The following is an 18,552-nucleotide window of genomic DNA, read 5'->3' as shown; positions in this document are numbered from 1 at the left end:
ATTCACGCACCCTCCCATGCTTTGCGGACCCCCGCCCTCTCCCGCAATTCGCGGACACCTGCGCCCCCTTCCTCCCTTTATTCACGGCACCCCCCGCAATTCACGGCACCCCTAAGCCCCTCTTTAGTCCCCCTTATGCCCACACACCCCTATCACTACCCAGCCTCCTGTTTTCCTGTGTCGTGACCTCCACCAGTGGGGAGCCGCTGACTCAAAAACACCCTACTATACTATTGCACACACACACACACACACACACAAACATATAAACAACATGCACACACAGCCCCCTCCCCACCCACAAATGTCACTGTACCATCCACACTATCAATGTACATCTTACTCTGTAACCACGTTTTAATTAAACAAAATACACACCCCCTTCCACAAAATACACACCCCCTTCCACATCATATGCTCTCTATTTAACACATTTCACCTATAACTCAAGTTGCAATACAGGCATCTTTCATACAATTCTAACCATCTTTCTCATATACAAACGTTCACAAATTAAGGGGGCGCAGCCCCTTACGACGGTGTGAAGAGCGCCTAGTTATATGTAAATTAGGTGTGATGGGGATTTGACTTTTGGTACCTTGACTGCCAAATACGTTTTTAAACTTAGAACCATCATTTCTTAGCCTTATAGGGCATTTGCCCTTTCATGCGCCCATAACAAATATGGCGTTTGCATTATCAAGTCCGTATATACGGAACAGATAGGGATAGCCCTTTAGAAATATGGCCGTGCCTGATCTTAGGATCTGGAGGCGGACCAGCAGACGCAAGGCATAGTTGCCGGACGTCTGTTTTAGTGGGGACACGTCTATCCCGCAAATGGATATGACTGATACGTACTTCTGGTTCCCTGGGCTTTTATTCCAGGCTGTAAACGCCGGCGTGTTGTGGATCTGTGGACGCAAGCGGAGGGTCCCTACAGGACCGCATTGAATATCCGCCTATCTACTGATCTAAGAACGTCTGGTAAGCCACCATATACTTATGCACTTTAGCCATTGCACAGAATTTTTTTATATGGGAATTTTAATTTTAATATACCCTTGTTAATATGTATGAATTTGTTGGTTGCAGACACATTATCTTGAAAAAAGGCACCGCAGCGTGCCGAAACGCGTAGAACCTAGTGTCTGGTCAAATTCTTAAAGCAGCAGAGTTTGTGGAGCAGTATTTTGCAGCATCTGGTACCATATTCAAACATCCGGGTTACATCTTATATGGTATAAAGGCTGTTATCTTATTGTCCCTGCCCTGCTGTGGTTTTAAAGATTAAAAGAATATTGCTTTTATCGTGATTGTTGGAGTCATATCTGGAAAAAGATACCTTTATGAGAGTTCACACACCCTATCTTGTGTAAGCATACATGTGAGCATAGTCCCATATATACACGAGTGGGGTGACCCTATAAACTATCTTGGATCTTTTTGGAAGTCCTGGGAACACACTCTCTGGCTATTTTTCCCCAGTGAGGTTTAGGAGAACAGTGATTATATACATAATTGTGCATATTCTTTGTCGGTTTCTCCATATACCCTAATTGTGTGGAACGAGAGAGAAGAAAAAGAATTGGAATCCTTTTAAAGACCTTCTACATACATACGGACTTTTAAGCACATGTGAGACTTCTCTTTTCTGTTGTACCATTGTTTTTTGGGGTCCGGTGACCTCTTTCTGAAGTATTGTATGCAGCTCTAAAGTTTGCAGCGCCTGGAGTGGAATTCCCCTTTTTTCGAAAATGCCACCATATAGGCAGGTATTCAATGCTGTTTGTGAGTGGTGACAGCGAGCAGGTCTTCCTGCTCGCTGTCACCACTCACCCTGACAGCATTCAACACAGCCTCCGCCAATTCCCCCTCGCTCCGTTTTTTGAGCGAGGGAGAATTGGCGTATGCGGCTCCAGAAGCAGCGAGACCCGCGGCTAAAAACAGCGAGTTTTCTGCAGCAGCCGCGGGTCTCGCTGTTTTGTGGAATTCTCGCCGTCCTGTGACGGCGAGGATTTCCCCAGTACGTTGAATAGAGCGAGCGGCCGTCGCGGGGGTTAAACAGCGAGGATCGCTGGTTTTCAGCAATCCTCGCTGTTTAACCCCCTTGCCGGCCGCTCGCTGCGGCATTGAATACCCCTTATAGTGTCCACCAGCGTGCATCACACCTGGATTCTCTGCATAGAGCTGAAGCGCAGCATTAACCTTTTATTTTATAGGATAAGGGTTTGCGTAGAAGAGGTTTTTCTGCAATTTGGGGAAGCACCGGGTCACACACAGAGCCCCTGCCATTGCCCTCATTACTAGCACAAGAACAGCAGACATGCCTGTGCTGGCACAAATGTCCCTCCGACCATCAGACTGTTCAGCACGGGCACCACCACATCAGTAACTGTAGGTCTGGGCCTATGCAAACGTATCCCTAAACCATATTATGAATTCTGCACAATACAGCACACGTACAATGGGCTTAAGGCCATAACAGGTACTAACAGCTCAGCAGCTACGGTTCTACAAGGTCTGGTTGTACTCCTCACTGCCCTCTAATGGACACACAAGAACTAGGGCCATGCTCCCATCACTAGTGAAATGAGTGCACTCACCCTGGTCTCCCACTGTTGCTCGTTCTCTTTGCGTTCCCTCGCCTCTGCCCGCTGTTTCTCCTCCAGGCGGTGCTTTGCGTCTGTAGCAGCATCAATGTCTCGGATCTTCAGGTTTAATGTGACATCTTTCCACAACCTGGTAAAGGTTTAAATATATACGTAAATGAGAGGAGAGGATTGTGTCGCCCTCTACAGGTCTCAGGTAAAAACAAGTCTAGAGGTCTGCTACATAAGCTTGGATCACCATTTCCATAATAGGGGAACAGAGTGACACAGGGCACACAGAGTATATGGTTATATACAATATATAAACCAGTGAGATGTTCTCAGTAACATACTTGTGCTACAGTGAGAAGAGTCACAAGACATCCCTGTTGGTGAGGCCAGATCAGAGCGGTCAGGGTGTAGGTTTGGTGTTACTGCAGCAGGTTTATACAAAGACATTACTTGATATACCACAGCTATGTCAGTATAACACCGCAGAGGGCCACCGCCACATAACATCGCTATGTATATACCACAGGTATGTCAGTATAACACAGCAGAGGGCCACCGCCACATAACATCGCTATGTATATACCACAGGTATGTCAGTATAACACAGCAGAGGGCCACCGCCACATAACATCGCTATGTATATACCACAGGTATGTCAGTATAACACAGCAGAGGGCCACCGCCACATAACATCGCTATGTATATACCACAGGTATGTCAGTATAACACAGCAGAGGGCCACCGCCACATAACATCGCTATGTATATACCACAGGTATGTCAGTATAACACAGCAGAGGGCCACCGCCACATAACATCGCTATGTATATACCACAGGTATGTCAGTATAACACAGCAGAGGGCCACCGCCACATAACAGCGCTACTGTATTTATATACCACAGATATGTCAGAATAACACAGCAGAGGGCCACCGCCACATAAAAGCGCTATGTATATACCACAGATGTCAGTACAACACAGCAGAGGGCCACCGCCACATAACATCGCTATGTATATACCACAGGTATGTCAGTATAACACAGCAGAGGGCCACCGCCACATAACATCGCTATGTATATACCACAGGTATGTCAGTATAACACAGCAGAGGGCCACCGCCACATAACATCGCTATGTATATACCACAGGTATGTCAGTATAACACAGCAGAGTGCCACCGCCACATAAAATCGCTATGTATATACCACAGGTATGTCAGTACCACACAGCAGAGGGCCACCGCCACATAACATCGCTATGTATATACCACAGGTATGTCAGTATAACACAGCAGAGGGCCACCGCCACATAACATCGCTATGTATATACCACTGGTATGTCAGTACAACACAGCAGAGGGCCACCGCCACATAACAGCGCTATGTATATACCACAGGTATGTCAGTATAACACAGCAGAGGGCCACCGCCACATAACAGCGCTATGTATATACCACATATATGTCAGTATAACACAGCAGAGGGCCACCGCCACATAACATCGCTATGTATATACCACAGGTATGTCAGTATAACACAGCAGAGGGCCACCGCCACATAACATCGCTATGTATATACCACAGGTATGTCAGTATAACACAGCAGAGGGCCACCGCCACATAACATCGCTATGTATATACCACTGGTATGTCAGTATAACACAGCAGAGGGCCACCGCCACATAACATCGCTATGTATATACCACAGGTATGTCAGTATAACACCGCAGAGGGCCACCACCACATAACATCGCTATGTATATACCACAGCTATGTCAGTATAACACAGCAGAGGGCCACCACCACATAACATCGCTATGTATATACCACTGGTATGTCAGTATAACACCGCAGAGGGCCACCGCCACATAACATCGCTATGTATATACCACTGGTATGTCAGTATAACACCGCAGAGGGCCACCGCCACATAACATCGCTATGTATATACCACTGGTATGTCAGTATAACACAGCAGAGGGCCACCGCCACATAACATCGCTATGTATATACCACTGGTATGTCAGTATAACACCGCAGAGGGCCACCGCCACATAACATCGCTATGTATATACCACTGGTATGTCAGTATAACACAGCAGAGGGCCACCGCCACATAACATCGCTATGTATATACCACAGGTATGTCAGTACAACACAGCAGAGGGCCACCGCCACATAACATCGCTATGTATATACCACTGGTATGTCAGTATAACACAGCAGAGGGCCACCGCCACATAACAGCGCTATGTATATACCACAGGTATGTCAGTATAACACAGCAGAGGGCCACCACCACATAACATCGCTATGTATATACCACTGGTATGTCAGTACAACACAGCAGAGGGCCACCACCACATAACATCGCTATGTATATACCACAGCTATGTCAGTATAACACAGCAGAGGGCCACCGCCACATAACATCGCTATGTATATACCACAGATATGTCAGTATAACACAGCAGAGGGCCACCGCCACATAACATCGCTATGTATATACCACAGGTATGTCAGTATAACACAGCAGAGTGCCACCGCCACATAACATCGCTATGTATATACCACAGGTATGTCAGTATAACACAGCAGAGGGCCAACGCCACATAACATCGCTATGTATATACCACAGGTATGTCAGTATAACACAGCAGAGGGCCACCACCACATAACATCGCTATGTATATACCACAGGTATGTCAGTATAACACAGCAGAGGGCCACCGCCACATAACATCGCTATGTATATACCACAGGTATGTCAGTATAACACAGCAGAGGGCCACCGCCACATAACATCGCTATGTATATACCACAGGTATGTCAGTATAACACCGCAGAGGGCCACCGCCACATAACATCGCTATGTATATACCACTGGTATGTCAGTATAACACCGCAGAGGGCCACCGCCACATAACATCGCTATGTATATACCACTGGTATGTCAGTATAACACCGCAGAGGGCCACCGCCACATAACATCGCTATGTATATACCACAGGTATGTCAGTATAACACCGCAGAGGGCCACCGCCACATAACATCGCTATGTATATACCACAGGTATGTCAGTATAACACAGCAGAGGGCCACCGCCACATAACATCGCTATGTATATACCACAGGTATGTCAGTACAACACAGCAGAGGGCCACCACCACATAACAGCGCTATGTATATACCACTGGTATGTCAGTACAACACAGCAGAGGGCCACCGCCACATAAATGCGCTATGTATATACCACAGATATGTCAGTATAACACAGCAGAGGGCCACCGCCACATAACATCGCTATGTATATACCACAGGTATGTCAGTATAACACAGCAGAGGGCCACCGCCACATAACATCGCTATGTATATACCACAGATATGTCAGTATAACACAGCAGAGGGCCACCGCCACATAACAGCGGTACTGTGTGGCCATGGTACTAAGGAAATAAGTGACTGGCAAGGTCAGTGTATTCTGTCCAATGTCAAAGGTCATTCTATTCCCTTTAACATCTATTTCTACCCGCCTATTAACCAGTCATAAAGCATTACATCCCGGGTAGATACCACATGAGGGTGGTCACAGGAAAATGTACCTTCTAGATTCATAGTCCACCTGATCTTCCAATTTCCGAACCTTCTTCTTTACAGTAGGCATTTTCTTGGTATCTATAAAAACTGCATTCTCCTGTGTGAAAGTAGAATATACACACATGTAAAAAGAAGCATAAAGACAACACACGGAACATATTAATACACATAGCACAGTGCTTAGCAAATGTGTCCCCGGAAATCAGATCAGACCGATGTGCTCCTGCTGTTATTTCCCCACCTCGCCTGTGTAGCCCTGACCAATGGCTGCAGGAATGCTCCTTGGGGGGTATTCAAAGTTGATTCCGAGAGTTGGAACGTTTCAGTCGGAATATTGGCCAATCTGACATTAATTTGTCACGAGAATTCAATCTTCCGACTGTCAGAAATGTTTCCAGAGTAGGAATACAGTGGATTGTCGAATCCACGTGTATTTTGTTGAAAATGGCCACGGATCCAGTGCCCGTTTGACCATGCAGATTTGACTTTTTAAAAAGTAAAATATGCACAGGCTTCAATGAGGTCGGAAATGGTTGCATTGTATAGATGTGTGCTGAGATTTCCGACCGTCGGAAAAATATCGGCACACATCGAGTTCAGGCAGCTTGTATAAAGAAGAACATGTCTGATATGTACCACTTCCCATTCCTAAACCATACGGTATGTGCTCATGGTACCACCATAGCCTAAAACAACATGGCTGCAGTCAGGTCATGCAGGACAATATAGGTCTGCGGTAAGGGCCTTTTTTAAAAAATTATTATTAATTTATTTAAAATATGTATTTCACATCTCTCTCGCTATCATCTATATACTGTATATGTCTAGTGTCCGTGAGTCTCCAAAACCATGGCATCTGCTGGCAGAGAGTGAAACTACATCTCTCTCTCACACATGCACAAACGCAGAAGGTAGCAGACTAGCTTTCGAAGCTTTTGCTTCTAGCCGGCTTACTAGTATTGTATATGAGGGTTGTGATAAACCAGCCATAGTAAGGCATCAAACTATTCTAAAACATAAAAGTAAACGGAATTCTACATTTGTAACAATACAGACTACAGTACAGGTGCAGGTTTGGTGTTAGCACTAAAGGTCACCTGTAACCTATTGTGTCCCCTATGGACAAAAATAAAAAATTATAAAATAATAATACCCCTTTCAGATTTGTCTGAAAATTCCGGCTTTTAGCCGGCATTTGAATGCTGAGTCACTTTGCTGGGTACAGTTCTTTCAACATGGGACCTTTATTTGTTTGAAAGAGTCAACCCGGGTCGACATTCCCAGGTCTTACCCCCATTTTCTTCCCAGGTCTTAGACCTGGGAATGTCGACCCAGGTTGACCCTTTCAAACAAGATCAGGTCCATTGGTGAAAGGCAAATTACTGGGCAACAATGCTTGACCCGGTAATTTGCGTTTCAGTGTGAACGAGATATAATTTCACTTGTGTTCTACTGCAAGCTAATTCCATATCACAGATGTATCTGTGGTCATAGTAGAAGTGAGTGGGCCAGTGAAATAAAGCCATCCTGTTACCTTAGTGGGAAGGGGCCGAGTATCATGGCTGCACCCCTTTGGTAAGCTCCTGTTTGGGCACATGCAGGAACACACAGAATAGACACACCTTATACATAACAAATGTAGTGGACATGTCGGCAATTAGGACGCGCTTCCAGTCTACCTCACGGTATAATTTACATTTACTCCAAAATAAGACTCCTATTACTATCTATTACATTTCTCACCACCCTCATCTCCTCCCGCTCTTTTACTCTCCATCCCTTTATCTGTCTTTTATCCATCTCCTGCTGGATGGCTGGATCAGTCCATGGATGGGTTGACGACTTGTTTAAGAACGGGCGAATGTTTTGTTCTACTGATTGTTTTTCCCTTTTATCCCATGTTATTGTTTTAGCATGCCGCCTCCTCTGGGACTGATCTGGGACTTCTCGTCAGTCCTACAATAATATCTTTCATATCACCACTTAGAAAGTTCTGTCTCTAAACGCTTTCATTTCAAGTTTATTGATATTCGTTTGGAAAAGTTGAAAATTGTGGATTGCTCCTCATTTACTGTTATTGTCTCAAGAATAGACAATGGATTCAGACTAAAATATTGTGCGCTGAATTAGTAGCCCTGGTAACCACTTCCAAAAAGATGAAGAACCACTTCAAAGAAATTTTACCATACAGAGTTTGGCAGGTTTCCAAAGGCGCTTGGAAATATTCAATGAATTTTCAAGATGATCTACTCAAAAAGACAAAAAGACCACAATAGTGTAATATTGTTAACAATAAAATGGCGGCGTAAAATTATATTGATGTTGACTCGTACCAAATTCTTTGGTCTACATAGCAGGTAGACAACAGCACATAATGTGAGGGACGGTACACGTCACTATGGATAAAATCTTCCTTTTAGTCCCCTTCTTGAATAGAGTAGTGTCTCAAAAGGATAAGAGAGACATCATGGTGGAGTATATACACTTCAATAAAACATATTTAACACAGATGCACAGCGATCAGAATCACGGGACTCTCACCATTCAATTTTGTCCACAGGTTAATGTAGACAAAAAAGGCATATGTTGTTAATCCAAACAGGTGTCCCTGGATGCATATGGTAAGGAGTCCCCCGAGTCCTTTCACTGTTTCTCCAAATGACCACGGCCGACCGGATACAATACCTTGCCTTGATAAAGATACCACATATTCCTGATATGTAGACCAAAGAATTTGGTACGAGTCAACATCAATATAATTTTATGCCGCCATTTTATTGTTAACAATATTACACTATTGTGGTCTTTTTTATTTTTGGGTAGATCATCTTGAAAATTCATTGAATATTTCCAAGCGCCTTTGGAAACCTGCCAAACTCTATATGGTACTGTATGTTATGGTCTCAAGTTTTCGCTATTTTTATACTATGTGATTGATGGGGAACAATATAACATATTTTGAAAAAAACAAAACAAAAAATGTAGTGGACATGTATTAGTAAAAGCATATTATACACCAGTGGGTACATTGCTAGTGTTCACTCTAAGCTTGTTTTTCAGGGCGCTGCACCCTGCAATTTTTTTCAATGCACCCTGCCCTTTTGTGTGCAGTACTGTGCGCTCTTTCCCTGCCGCCCCCCCCCCCCCCCCCCTCCCCTCCAGCTGCAGTCTGCTGTGCTGACAGGCCGCAGAGGACTTTGGGCAATGAGCATGAAATCCCCCCCCTCCATGGGCAAAAAGCATGAAATCCCCCATATGTTCCATAATGTGTAATGGGCATACCGGTGTGTGCCATGTGTAATGGGCATACCGGCGTGTAATAGGTAATGGGCGTAATCCTCGTGCAGTGTGCAATTTTTTATATATATTTTTTGTTTCTAACATAAAATTTCTAATGTAGAATGTTCCCTGCTTGGTGGTCAGCACCTGCCCTGAAACAATCCTAGCGTGAACACTACATTGCAATAAACAATTATTATGCAAAGCCATTAGCTGTTGTAATTAAGTTCCATTACCCCATTTGCATATTTCGCATACATTACTCCGTTCCACTCTCCTTCCACTGAACACAGAGACTTCTTGTCGTTAGGCGAGCTGTATAAGAAGGAAGAACACACAGGAAATGACTACACACCTACTGATTGGAACTAGTGCTTAGCCCATAGCACAGTGGACAGGGCTCATGCATAGAATGTAATGTGCACTACAGGTCCAGTGTGACACCCCCTCCATCATGTGTGCTGCTCTGCAGGAACATAGACTCGGATAGCAGATAAGATGGCCAATCCAGGCTGCCCATGAGGGTCTCAGTGCTAGGGATCGGGTCAGGAGTTATGGTATTAGGGTAGGTTTATCATTATGAGTTAGGGGTTATGATTAGGTAGAGGTTTGGGGTTAGGATCAGAGGTTAGTGTATTAGGGCCAGGAATAGTTTACCCTGCTACAGTTAAACACAATGCGTCAGTAAGTCAGTGCTATACAGGGTAGGCTGCTACAGTTACATACAATGCGTCAGTAAGCCAGTGCTTTACAGGGTAGGCTGCTACAGTTACACACAATGCGTCAGTAAGCCAGTGCTATACAGGGTAGGCTGCTACAGTTACACACAATGTGTCAGTAAGCCAGTGCTATACAGGGTAGGCTGCTACAGTTACACACAATGTGTCAGTAAGCCAGTGCTATACAGGGTAGGCTGCTACAGTTACACACAATGCGTCAGTAAGCCAGTGCTATACATGGTAGGCTGCTACAGTTACATACAATGCGTCAGTAAGCTAGTGCTATACAGGGTAGGCTGCTACAGTTACACACAATGCGTCAGTAAGCCAGTGCTATACAGGGTAGGCTGCTACAGTTACATACAATTCGTCAGTAAGCCAGTGCTATACAGGGTAGGCTGCTACAGTTACACACAATGCGTCAGTAAGCCAGTGCTATACAGGGTAGGCTGCTACAGTTACACACAATGCGTAAGTAAGCCAGTGCAATACAGGGTAGGCTGCTACAGTTACACACAATGCGTCAGTAAGCCAGTGCTATACAGGGTAGGCTGCTACAGTTACACACAATGCGTCAGTAAGCTAGTGCTATACAGGGTAGGCTGCTACAGTTACACAAAATGCGTCAGTAAGCCAGTGCTATACAGGGTAGGCTGCTACAGTTAAACACAATGCGTCAGTAAGTCAGTGCTATACAGGGTAGGCTGCTACAGTTACATACAATGCGTCAGTAAGCCAGTGCTATACAGGGTAGGCTGCTACAGTTACATACAATGTGTCAGTAAGCCAGTGCTTTACAGGGTAGGCTGCTACAGTTACACACAATGAGTCAGTAAGCCAGTGCTATACAGGGTAGGCTGCTACAGTTACACACAATGAGTCAGTAAGCCAGTGCTATACAGGGTAGGCTGCTACAGTTACACACAATGCGTCAGTAAGCCAGTGCAATACAGGGTAGGCTGCTACAGTTACACACAATGCTTCAGTAAGCCAGTGCTATACAGGGTAGGCTGCTACAGTTACACACAATGCGTCAGTAAACCAGTGCTATACAGGGTAGGCTGCTACAGTTACACAAAATGCGTCAGTAAGCTAGTGCTATACAGGGTAGGCTGCTACAGTTACACAAAATGCGCCAGTAAGCCAGTGCTATACAGGGTAGGCTGCTACAGTTAAACACAATGCGTCAGTAAGTCAGTGCTATACAGGGTAGGCTGCTACAGTTACATACAATGCGTCAGTAAGCCAGTGCTTAACAGGGTAGGCTGCTACAGTTACACACAATGAGTCAGTAAGCCAGTGCTATACAGGGTAGGCTGCTACAGTTACACACAATGCGTCAGTAAACCAGTGCTATACAGGGTAGGCTGCTAAAGGTGGGCGGCTGGACAGCATGCGGGCACTGGCAGTTAAGCAGTCGCTGAGGACTGGCGGGTGGGCGGCGGCTGCACAATAGACAGCCGCTCCCGCCCGGGTCAAAATTCCCAGGTAAGCGCTTATTCCACAGCTTTTTACCTGGGAAAGACCCGTTAAAAACACTTCTAGTGACCAGGGTAAAAACAGTGGGTCACTTTACCTGGGATTTTAACCTTGTCACCATTTCCACTGACAAAAATCCCAGGCTGGCCCGTTCATGTGCAAAAACCCGGGATTTTTAGTTTGGTGATGAAGGGGTATAGGATGTAAAAGGAGAGGGTGCTGCTTAATTTGATAAAGGACACTTGTATATTGTGTGATGGAGTCTGTATATGGAGGGATGGAACATAGCATAGGAAAAAGCAGTGGGGCATTCCATGTAACTATGGAAATGTGTGGATTTTTTTTTCTCCCAGCAACATTTATTTTGGAAAATTATTATAGTACCAACAACTATGTAACAATGAGGTTTCCCTCCAAAAGTTTTTTTTTAACTAGTAGCATCATTGTTGCTATGGAAACCATCTTGCTTTAGGCTTGCTTCAGAGGGAGAACAACCTCAACTGTGCAACGTGGGTTTCCATTTGTCTATCTTTGTTTTGTAGCATCTTAACTTCCAAATTATAAGTATCTAGTGAGCCTTTTCATAGTAGCAGCTTGGCATTCTGGATAATTGCATCCATCTGTAATAGTATCAGATTACCTTGTCCATAGCAAAGAAACTGTAGTTCCACACATGTACACCTTGTTGCAAGCATTAGCTTCAACAGTTACAAATGTAATTTAGCGGAAGTTATGAAACATTTTGAAAAAAAGACAGAAAAGTGTGGGCAAATGTGAAAAGTACAATGTGGCCTCAGACTTTGTTAAAGTTGTCGATGGACCCTCAAATGTCAAAGTTAATGAACCAAGCTCGCTGACATCAACACCCAACTTGATTTTGAATCCATGACTACAAATGCCAAAACTAGTGTTCATTCTAGCACTCTGCTCCTTGTAAAATCCTTGCAGTTCCTCCTTCCTGCCTGGGGTGTCGCTGTCTGCTGTGGTTCTTCAAGAACAGTCTGGTTTGTATCTCAGTGCTGAGATACAAACCAGACTGTGGTAGAAACACCACAGCAGAGAGTGACACCCCAGGCAGGAAGGAGGAACTGCTATCACTTTACAAGGAGCAGGGTGCTATAATGAACACTACCAAACTAATAGAGGGAATACAGCAACTACACTACCTACTGGCTTTCTAACAAATGAAAAAGCTGAAAGTTCCCTTAAGTTCATATGCCCCTGCCTTCATAGAAACTGATGGATTTGTATATTTTGATTTGTTTAATACATATATTTGTATGAATATAAGCAAAGTGTAAGGTGAGTTACCTTACTGTAACGTGGGTTACCATCATTTTTGTTTTGCTGTTGATTTGTTTTTGTTTTTTTTGGTTATTTTCATATTCCATGCCTTGGAACCTCATCTGTCATATTTTTTATTTATTTACAAAAAACACATATGCTACAGAGGAGAGCGGAGATTTCTTAATTACTGATGTATGTTAAAAACCATGGACAAAACATGTAACGTGAGTTACCAGTAAAAAATCAGTCATTTCTTGAAAACTACTGGAAGGTTTAAAAATATTTTATGCTACATTTAGAGTGTGCCTTAATGTTAAATATAATACAAAATAAAAATAAAATCTTTCATTGTATTTTTTCTGTAACATCCAAATGAGGATACACTTCAGAGCCAATTTGTAATGCGAGTTACCATGGCATGACCCAGCAGCTGCTACATTGTAGCACTTCATATACAGATTCAGAGACTGAGGCTCAGTACACACACGCACACACACGCTTGCCAATCGTTCAATATGTTGCTCAGTGTGTACCCACCTCAGTCGCACACCCTACTCATGTGCCCTGGTGATATCAAATCTGCAGCACAACAGACGTCTGACACTATAAGAGCCCCACGGGACCTGCCACGTTGAGAGGGGCACGGATATAGAAGGAAACATCTGTACACAGGTTGTAATACTGAAGACCAACAAATAACGTTCTATAACTCACTAGATCTCTGCTGTGATTCTGTGTTTCTTGCCGCCATAGAAAGGTTTGGTATGGAACGTAATGGTTGCACTGTAGCCACTTTTGGAACAATTAATGTTGCACTCTCCTCCCAGCTCCACCCAAGGTACTGTCAGTATGGACCTGAACAACGAGGAGAGAGAGAGGTCATCAGCCTGACCGTATACCCCGAGCACTATGAACATCAGTTGTTACATGTACTGCAGTCAGAAAGCAAATTATTGCCTATCTATACAACCCCTTAATAACCCATGAAGAATATAGGGGCATATTTATTAAGCTTGGTGAAGTGATAATGTGCCTGGCACTTTCACCGACCAATCAGTTCCTAACTGTGAAGTTACAGGCTTGGTTTGAAAAATGACAGGTAGGAGCTGATTGGCCAGTGATAAAGACCAGGCACTTTATCACTTCACCGAGCTTAATAAATCTACCCCATAGTCACTGAATTATGTTACCAGCAACACGCTGCCATCAAAATATCAGTTACAGGGTTCAATCCTATCAGCCATAATTAGGCGGCAGCACTTTACGGTGTCCTGAATTTTGCACAAAGCTGCCCCAAAGGTCACTGAGCAATTTTGTGCGAATTCAGGCTGAAGCCAGCCCACGAGCATGGGTGCGGTTACTGGCATTAAAACGCCATGGCAACGGCATATCACAACGTTTGCAGGTAACAGGTTTGACACTTTAATCTATCCTCGAAACTGGTAGCACAGATGGAGAAGATGTGGGGTCATGGCACACACACGTACGTATACACACACACACTCCATTTACAGACTGAGAATATATTTTCCCTCATAAGCAAACACTATAAGCAGCTGTGCAGCAGTGTTCCTGCATACTGTAAGCCAGTGTTTCCCAAGTGTGTACGACCAATAAAGATTCATTCTTCATTGAACAAGTTGGTTAGTGGTAAAGCAAACAACATAAAACTTTATCGTTCAAAATTGTTCAGTGTGTATGCTCATTCTGTAGCTCCGTGGAGTTCAAAAAGGAAATCGTTAACTGTATTGCCGCCTGTCTTTATTGCATAGTGTGTATGTCCAGGTTGTGAAGAAATCCATACTTGAGCACAGGTGGTTAAATCAAACTGACTAGGATAATGAAGGATATTAATTCAAACATGCCCTAACATCCACCATCCCTTACCGCCCCCCTCCGCTGGCTACCGCATCAATGCTCTTACACAGGCATGTCCAACGTTGGCCCTCCAGATGTTTTGAAACTACACATCCCAGCATGCTTTGCCACAGTTTTGCTATTAGAGAATGCTAAAACTATTGCAAAGCATGCTGGGATGTGTAGTTTCAAAACATCTGGAGGGCCAACGTTGGACATGCCTGCTCTAACATATGTGATAAGTATAGTGGGGGTTGCGATAAGAAGCCCATAGGCTTCTATGGGGTATCGCCAGCCCCACCGCAGCGGTAACTTGTGTGCAGGTTTTACTTCATACCAAAATGCAGTAAAAACTCTGATAACATGGGTTTTACGGCATTTTTGCTTTGGTGCATCCCACCCCTGGACTGTTAGGGAGCCATGTGACCAGAGCTTGGGGACCACTCCTGTACGTACGTTTACTGACCTGCCGTAGCCGTTGGGGAAGGTTAGAATGTAGTGTTCATCGTAATCCAAACACGTTACACAACCTGTAGAGATACAAAGGGGATTTCATCAGGTGCTGTGCAGATTCCTCATATTTATGTCGACCTATTTCAGGTGTCGACCTAAGCCCTGTCAACCTTCAGTGGTGGACCGAATGCAGGTCGACCTTCATAGGTTTGACTTAATGACCTTTTTCCGTATTAGATCCTTATTCTAGATGCTTTATTACTACGCAGTATGGGGCAGTACGGATGGTGTAATGGTTAGCATTACTGCCTCACAGCGCTGAGGTTATGGGTTCAATTCCCACCATGGCCCTAACTGTGTGGAGTTTGTATATTCTCCCCGTGCTTGCGTGGGTTTCCTCCGGGTACTCCCGTTTCCTCCCACAATCCAAAAATATACTGGTAGGCTAATTGGCTCCTAACAAATTAACCCCAGAATGTCTGTGTGTGCGTGTACATGTGGTAGGGAATATAGATTGTAAGCTCCACTGGGGCAGGGACTGATGTGAATGTTCATATATTCTCTGTACAGCGCTGCGGAATATGTGTGCGCTATATAACTAACTGGAAATAAATATATAGTCTATGTCTTACCCTGCCCAATATTGTGCACACCAATAGACATTCCCAGAAACTTAGATTTCGTCCAGATGTGGGCATTGAACTGTATCCTCTTGTTGTAACATTCGGCGTAAAAGGCTGAAACTATAGAACATATAAAGCACACACGTGACTCAGTGGCATTCACAAGTAATATATGGGCAATCAATCTGCTCTCACCACCCGCCATGCCCCCATTACATTTCCCTGTGCCAGCTCTGCATATGTTCTTTTGTAGTGTAGGATGCTCAGCCTTCAGACATCTGGGTGGCGCCACCTAGCGGAATACCTCAGTATTGTTACTGAGCAGCACAGCACTAGGGGATGTCCATCCAGAGCTGGCCAGCACATTACACTGCCTAAGCACATCACCGTCCAATACTACCCTGGCCCAGGTACCAGAACACAGTGCAGCAGCTATTTAGGGACACATTAAGCTGTGGCCCTGAGTGCGGACTCTGACTGCTGATGGATCTGCTCTGAGATGTCACCCTAATGAAGATACCTATAATGGGTATACCAGCAGATACCTATAATGGGTTTAAAGAATTTATGAACGGATGAACTAACAGCAAATCCCTGTCCGGCAACATCTACGCCCTCCTCCCTATGTGGCTCCTGTGTAACATCGGTGTATACGGTCTATACACCTGGCTAGTGTCATCATTGGGTTCCTGTGCAACATCGGTATATCTGTGGCTGATTTTGACTAAGCAATTATGCTTAGTCAAAAGCTCCCAGTATGCCATCGGCCATCAGCAGCCTGTTCATACAGCCAAATAGTCACTGCAGTGTCTAGATAGAATATTTTTGCCTGCTGTGTCTATTCAACCGTGTGAAAGTGGCACCGCACATCGCTGTGCTGTGTACACATGGGGCAATTAAGGGAAACATTCTAAGCGATTTTGATCGTGTAGTCCAAAATCGCTTAGAACAGGGGTGGGAAACCTCCGGCCCGTGGGCCGTAAACGGCCCCCGTAGGCAGTTTGTGTGGTATGCCCACCCACCTGTTGGTCTGTACGGGAGACAAGGAAGGAAGTCTTGCGTCACCACCTCCCTTCCTTGTCTCCCGTACAGACCGTCGGGAGCGAGTTCACGCGACAGGCACCTGGCAGCAGGTAATCAGCGGTGGCCGGAGCATGGCACAGGGAGGAATAAAGGTACTTAAAAAGTTGAAAAATTTTGATATGGCCCCCGGAAGGATTTTATCCATTTAAAATGACCCTTGTATAAAAAAAGGTTCCCCACCTCTGGCTTAGAACAATCGCACTGTGTGTTCATGGCTTTAGACAAATGGGATAAAGGGTTAGGGTATTCAGGAGGTGGGACAAGGGGAAGGGAAGTATACTTACCTGATCCGTTGGGATGCTGGCGTCAGTATTCTGACCACAGGTATTCCCAGCCCACATAATGCTATATACTTCCAGGTGATAACACACTCTGGCAAGTGCTTAGATCTGACAGTTACCAGACAAAAAACCCACAATCATTAGCTCTTCCTTATGCAAACCTTCACAGAGCAGACAAATCCGTTCCCTGGAATCACTGCGACAGTGATTATTACTAGTGTAATACTCTGCAGATTATGGCCAGCCAATGTTTTCTAGTACAAATTCCTTTCACTTAAATAGTCTATTTTTATAAAGCAAAAGCCACAAGGGAAGAGAAGGGAAGTGGTAACGTACTTGGCGGATGGTGCGAGACCTGCTCGGACACAAAAGTCACATTATTTTTGGAAGCCCATGGAACTGGCCCTTCGGAAACTAAGTCCTGTGAAGAAATAAAGAAATGATTACAACAGTGCATGAGGGGTTCCCCGTGGGTAAATCCAGAATCTGATGACTAGATGTCACTAGGAAATAATTACTAACGTGAGTAAATAAATGCCTTTTACACAGAGATGTAAATTCAGAGGGCAGTATAATTGTGCGAGATGCTGTAGAAGCCGTGGCACCTTGCAACCAGCAAGCTCACCAGTTTTCCCCTGCACCACATAGATGGGAGATGTTGGGGCACCAAGTCTATGTGCATACACATTTACGAATCGTCTCCCAGTCAGAACCCACTTGTGATGTCATATTCAATCAGCTTGGTTTGCCCCCCCCCCAATCGCCGCAGGCTTACCTGTCTGCGCGTCCCGGCTCCCCTCCTGACTTCAATTAATAATTCTATGCAGACTGACCACGATAAAATGGCCGCCCCCATACCGCAGACAGTTTCAGAGAACGGTCTGCTTTATGGGGCGGCCATTTTATCGTGGTCCGTCTCCATAGAATAGCTTGAAGCCAGGAGGGGAGCCGGGATGCGCAGACAGGTAAGCCTGAGGGGGATGCGGGGGCTGCGGTGCTATAGTTACGCCTCTGTATTCAATGGAATCTGCGACTGATTTATCGTTTTGGTTGGTCAGACGCTGGACACACCGGTAGATGTAATAATAGATCTGTCTGATGTGATATAGGTAGGAAACCCATGGTTTGCAGCTACATCGGGTGTACACGTCACAAACAGTCCAGCCAATTGTTTGATCACAGGTTGTTTGAAGGATATATCGATAAGTGTGTTCAGTTTTTGTATTTAATATCGGAAACGATAAAGATCAGTAAGGTCGCAACATCTGCCTGACATAACCAGTCTGAACGCC

At 44.8% G+C, this 18,552-nt stretch overlaps 1 protein-coding gene across 5 annotated transcripts in view; it reads right to left on the bottom strand.

Moving 5' to 3' along the window:
• OSBPL9 (oxysterol binding protein like 9) overlaps positions 1 to 18,552 on the bottom strand; it is a 139,856-nt gene that overhangs the window by 6,022 nt on the left and 115,282 nt on the right. For all 5 annotated transcript variants that reach the window (XM_083157388.1, XM_083157386.1, XM_083157387.1 and 2 more), the window contains 7 exons: positions 17,597 to 17,681; positions 15,906 to 16,016; positions 15,287 to 15,350; positions 13,678 to 13,818; positions 9,715 to 9,793; positions 6,205 to 6,296; positions 2,607 to 2,742 (listed from right to left, as the gene is read on the bottom strand). In XM_083157388.1, coding sequence (XP_083013514.1) covers positions 2,607 to 2,742; positions 6,205 to 6,296; positions 9,715 to 9,793; positions 13,678 to 13,818; positions 15,287 to 15,350; positions 15,906 to 16,016; positions 17,597 to 17,681 — 708 coding nt within the window. The remainder of the gene's footprint in view (positions 1 to 2,606; positions 2,743 to 6,204; positions 6,297 to 9,714; positions 9,794 to 13,677; positions 13,819 to 15,286; positions 15,351 to 15,905; positions 16,017 to 17,596; positions 17,682 to 18,552) is intronic.

Source organism: Crinia signifera, chromosome 8, assembly GCF_055691185.1.
Source record: "Crinia signifera chromosome 8, ASM5569118v1, whole genome shotgun sequence".
Taxonomy (NCBI): Eukaryota; Metazoa; Chordata; class Amphibia; order Anura; family Myobatrachidae; genus Crinia; species Crinia signifera.
Note: the sequence above shows the minus strand (reverse complement) of the source record. Positions and strands in the feature narration are given on the sequence as shown.